At 42.5% G+C, this 5,492-nt stretch overlaps 1 protein-coding gene across 1 annotated transcript; it reads right to left on the bottom strand.

The window, feature by feature from the left end:
• Positions 1 to 1,199: 1,199 nt before the first annotated feature.
• GHRL (ghrelin and obestatin prepropeptide) lies at positions 1,200 to 5,343 on the bottom strand. The gene is made up of 4 exons (XM_026857822.1): positions 3,732 to 5,343; positions 3,179 to 3,292; positions 2,611 to 2,719; positions 1,200 to 1,799 (listed from the first exon to the last, which is right to left on the bottom strand). The coding sequence occupies exons 1-4, from the start codon at positions 3,876 to 3,878 to the stop codon at positions 1,780 to 1,782; spliced, it is 390 nt and encodes a 129-aa protein (XP_026713623.1). The 5' UTR covers positions 3,879 to 5,343; the 3' UTR covers positions 1,200 to 1,779.
• Positions 5,344 to 5,492: the final 149 nt, after the last annotated feature.

Raw genomic sequence — 5,492 nt, 5'->3', positions numbered from 1 at the left:
CGGGCACTGCTCTGCTGGCAGCTCCAGGGGCCGAGAACCGCTCCTGGGGCACTGCTGTGGAACTCCCTGCTTTGTTAATCTCTTCTGCCTCCAAAGCAAGAGAAACTGCACAAAAATCTCTCCGAGCAGAATAAACCTGGGAGCATCCGTTTGTGCCAGGCAGGTTCGAAGGCTCCCGGGACCTGTTTTGTCCTCAAGACCGCGGTGCTCGGCGGGGCTATGCCACCCTCTTGAGGCTGATGCCGTGTTTGCAAAGGAGAAAATTGCTCACAGCGACAGGCTCTGAAGGTTTTTCTCTACATCACCAGGAAACACTGTTGGGGTTTTTTGTGTTGCTTTTTTTTTTTTTTCGGGCAACCTTAGTATGTTCCGCTCAATGAGCTGGTTAAGCAGCACAGCGTAACAGCCTGTGCCTCAGGTTTTGTTCTGGGGACTAGTTTAAGCTGTCTTGTTTTTTTCTTAGTGAGTAGAGTGTGTCCTGCCTGTCTGTCAGAATTCTAGCAACAGCAATCCCAACTACAGCTCTGCTTACTAGAAGAAAGGATTTATGCAGTATCTCTGGCTGACGGTTTCCTTCCTCTGCTGTTGGGCACCTTATTGACTGACTGTTTCCACGCCACGTGCTCGGAAAACATTAAATATAAAAATAGCACAAGCAGTAGATCTGTTGTGGAAGTCATGATTAGGGTTCAGCGTAATAAATGTGAGTTCAGCGCTGCTCTGACCCTTCCCTTTCATGGCAGTTCTGCAGGTTTCAGAACCGTGTGTCCACTGCCCACCCCGGGTTCGACTCCTAAGAACTGGTTACTCCTTTTCCACGTTTCCTCCTCTGTTTCTAATTGTGGTTTGCCTCCTGGCGGGGTACAGCAGGATGGTCCTGGTGGCACCAAAGGCATCCCTTCGTTCAGGTGAGCAATCCCGTGGCAGGAGAAGAGGACAAGTCTCATAAAACTGCAGCTGTATTTACCTTTGTCACATCAGCCTGTTCGTTAGGGTGCGTTACAGAACGTCTTCAGAAGGAAATTCTAGAAGATGTTCATGGAGTATCAGGTGTCTGTAGGCGCTGAGGCACAGAGAACAGGTACTACGTTGGAGCATACTGGGTTATGCCTCTGAAGGCATGAGAAGTTCCCCTGTACCCCGATGGATGCACCAGTATGGATACGGTTCTGGATCCAAGTAAGTTAACTGGAAAACTATTTTTTTTTTTTTTAAACTGGAAGCGATATTAGATGGTTTCCTGGATAAGATCTATATTAACAAATCCCTTGGCAATGCAGCTAATTTGGCAACTGAAATCTGAATCCCTGTCCACCGAGTCTGTGTAGTTTATTACATGAACTGTCTAGTCTGAGCTGCTCTTAAACAAGCAAACAAAACCCAACCCCACAAGTAATTGCAGTTTGAGCATAAGCTTTATTCTCTGATATTGATGTCTACAGAAGTGTAAGAAGAGGTTTCCACCAGTTTTAGAAAGGATTCATCTAGCCTTCAAACACACCATTTAGAATAATCACTATATTTACTAAGGAAAAGAGATAAAATAAGAAAATAAGCCTACATATTAGCCTGTGATTAACCTTGCCCTTCATTATTTTTGGCTCTAGGTCCTGTGTTCTTCCTTAAAGGGTCATCCATTCCAAAGGCTGTCAGGGCAAACTGCTCGGGGTCACAAACTTAATTCTTCTTCAGCGTTGTGAAATCAGTCATAATTTCATTTTGAAGTAAAATTGAAACCAAATCAGGCCATCTAGTGCTGTCGTCGTCCTTCGTCTTGCCTCAGTTTTTCATGTGTGTTTCTGAAAAGGCAAAAGATAAAGATTATTTTGATAGTCTTAATGTTTTTCTGAAAATCCTGTTTTGATAATCTGTCTAAAAGTTCTACAAGTGTTCAGCCGATGGCGGAGGATAAGGTGACTCTCACAGAGTTACATTCTCTAAGGGCAGATATACATAAGACAGTCTTATTTGTGTCAAGGCCACAGAAGTTGCCCTTTGGAAGGAATTCGGGGGGAAACGGAGAGAGGAGCTCGGAGGAAAGCCTGGGAGCCTGAGAAACAGGGCGAAAGCGGAAGCATGAAGTGATTTGTAGCTGGAATGTGGAACACACACATTAAGACTCACATAAACATTAAAACAGAAGATTCCTAAAGATCAGCTTAACACGGGTGAGTGCATGTAAAGTACAGCAGGCTGTAAGGGTGAAAACCAGACAGCTTGTGCTGGGAGTTGTCACCAGAACTTCAGTTATCAGCAGATCTGATAGAACCATCTTAGTCACGATCAGGTTTTAAAATTGTGAAGCTCTTAGCTGAGAAAACAGAAATGCTGGGATTTGAGGGCAAGGGGAAATAAAGATGGGTAGTGAAGAAAGGAAGCCTTCCCCTTCTGCCTAATAGCTTGGATGTGACTCTTCAGAGCTCAGCTAGCCGCTCCGGAGCGTCGGGTACCAGTGGTTCTCTTCCTGGTAACGTCGTCCCAGCCGCCTCTGAACCGCTGCTCTGAACATCTTCCGCGACAAATGTGGCGTTGATGTTTTTGTTCGATGGTTTGGTTTGTTTTATTTAAAAAAAAAAAAAAAAAAGCTCTGCTGTTATGACTGGGCCGTACCTTTAGCATTTTCCTCAAACATCTCCCTTAGCATCTTTTCCAGCGCTTGTCCATATTCTCGGTACTCTGCTTCTGTTATCTTGACACTGATTTCAAAGGGAACATTAAACTACAAAAACATTAAAAGACAGAGTTTAACAGACAAGTTCTGGACAAGGACACCACAAGTTGTATTCCTGGGAACGAAGGTAAGCAAGAGGTATAAAAAGTGATTCCACCTATTCAGTTAGTGCTGAGACATGTCGTCAGCCTCGCAGAAGCGGCGCGCGGTTACTGCAGACCAAACCGCGGAGTGAACTGAGGGAAAGAAACTTTACAGGAAACCCCCATTATTATATGTTAATTCTGAAATATAGGTGAATGCTAAATAGGAAATTATGATCTGAATTACTGCAGCTAATTTTAAATCATTTCACACCATCAATGCTGGCAGTTTCCATGTGCCCTTTCCTATTTGCATTTCAAGTTCATTGTGACTGTAGTTTTAATTTGTACTGTCTCCTGTGACAGAAATTGTGTTACCCAAACCCACCCGCTAAACTCACATCTGAGCAAGAAGACGACAGACCTTAATTTCAATGTTGTTTCTGTCATCTTCTGCCCCTGCTTCATCTGTATCCCAGAAGCCTTCTGCGCCCCGACGATGCAATTGTGCTGTGGGGTTTTTGGGATCCTGTTGTTGCTAGAAAGCAAGCGAATATCTATATAGTCTTTCCATAGTCAAACGAGTCCATAGCGGGCAAGTTAGAACTGGTAATTAACACAGATGCAGCAAATTAGCTGAAGGCACCATCCACTTACATACGTATGGTGTGCAGGTCTGCAATAACTGTACTGCTATTGCTGCATTCACTTTAATAGGTTAATAAAAGAAGATGCCAACAAATTATTTAAATGCGTGCTTTCTCTTCAGCTGTGCTTTTTTTCAGATTACGAATTCTTAGTGAATGAGATTAGGTATGTATCCTCATAGCATGAATACAGCACGAGTGATTTGTTACAGAATTTTTTTTGAAGAACTCCTTCCTCTTCCAGAAGCTCTGAATGCTGTAAAGAATATTGGCTTTAAGGATTTACAGAGGAGGATAATCTTGAGAGAATATTTTTCTGAATTTTTTTACCTGTATTCTTTTATATTCAGGGCTTAAAAAACTGGAGCCAGCCAGAGTAGTTTCTGTCCAGAGGATGCTGAAAAGGACAGTTCCCAGCAGAGTGCTTCTGAGAAACATGATTGTCTTGCTGAGGCAGGGTGTCAAACCTGAAAGCATAGGGTGAGAAATTAAACGTACTTTGCAATCTCTGTATAATTGAATCCAAATCCAGTGAAAATATTTCTCCTTACTTGAACGACCTGAAATTATTTCTAAAGATGGATGTATAAAGCAAAAATACTTTTTCCATGCTAAAGGTAAAAAGTTCCTGTCCAGAAGAGACTATTACTGTGTTTCCTTCTGTAACTGAGATACAGAAAGTGGAACAGACAGGAGTTCTGTTAGTGGAGAGGAATTACACAAGGAACCACCAGAAGCTGAAAACGCTCTGAAACTTTACCTGGTGAGTTTTGTGGCTTCACCGAACAGCAGCTTTCTGAAACACTTTATATATTGTCTGGATTATTTGTTCTGCACTACAGTATTCCTGGAAATGCAATCTGATATGTATTTAAATTCCTTGGAAACTTGGCCTGCTTGCAAGATAACAAAATCAACAAAAAAAATGGAAACAGCACATAGATCTGTTGCTGCGCTTATTTTTATGTATAATGAGAATGTGCAGGGAGTGAAGCGAGAGCTTCCTTTTTTCCTGTGGCATTAACGTTGTTCCTTAAAAAAATGAATTAATAGCTGTAGCTGTAATGTGTATTTTTAAAAAGGAAAAGCTCCAAACCCTTTTTATCATCTGAGGTGGTGTAAGAGAAACGGAGAAGCTGAGCTGCGTTCCGGACCTGTGGCGACAGCCACGTTTCCCATTTTTGCCTTTAAGTGCATTCCTTCTTTGCTGTCCTCTCTCCCAGGTTCTGTTTTATCAGATTTTGTTCTTTTGCTGGAAGACTGAAGCTGAAAACGATACCTAGGAAACTTTGATTTCATTACTATAGAAACTGAGTATTAACAAATCTTTAAATCTCTGGTGAAGATCAGTAGCAGTGGCTGAGGGTCTAGAGAGATCCCGTGAGGAGAAATTGGGAATTTATTTTTTACTTGAGAAAGAGTAGGAGAAAAGAAGGAATATGTGATGAAGGATGACAGATTTGCAGCTGCCGTTGCTTCTATTTGACTTTACGTGGGTAATTTGTAGGATCCATTTTGCACTGCAGCCCCCCGAAGCTCCGGCACTAGGATGGAGGAAGGCGTGGGGAAACGTGCAAAGGGGGGAAATGAGGAGGAATGTCGTGAAATCAGGTTTCTGTTGGAGAAAATGTCACGTGGAGCCATTTATAACCACCGTAACTGTCCTCTGGCCAAGTAAGACTCTGCATCTTTTAGGACATCTGCGGAGCTGGAGAACTTTTATTTGGGGACACAATTCCATTTTGTTTTGTTCCGCAAACATGATTTAAGAGCTTTTCTTTGTCTGTGTCTCATGTTGTGGCTTCCTGGTTGATTATTTCAAATATTGTGCACTCACGCTGTAAATCAGATTGTGAAATTATCCAAATATTGAAAGAAAAAAACCCGTCTGAAATGTGCTTGGCGTCAGCTGAATTGGTAAAACTGGGGAAGCTACTAACTGTGATAAGGGAGCTGAAAACAGACGGAGGTGAGAGGTCAAAAACCAATTTCAAGTTCTTCACTGTGAACCTTATGGTGAGTATATTCTTTTTCTCTTTTACCCAATCCTGACCCCAAGTATGAGAAGGGAGGGGGGGGGGGGGTTAGAGA

This window comes from Athene cunicularia (genome assembly GCF_003259725.1).
Source record: "Athene cunicularia isolate RWA chromosome 12 unlocalized genomic scaffold, athCun1 chr12_part1, whole genome shotgun sequence".
Classification (NCBI taxonomy): Eukaryota; Metazoa; Chordata; class Aves; order Strigiformes; family Strigidae; genus Athene; species Athene cunicularia.
Note: the sequence above shows the minus strand (reverse complement) of the source record. Positions and strands in the feature narration are given on the sequence as shown.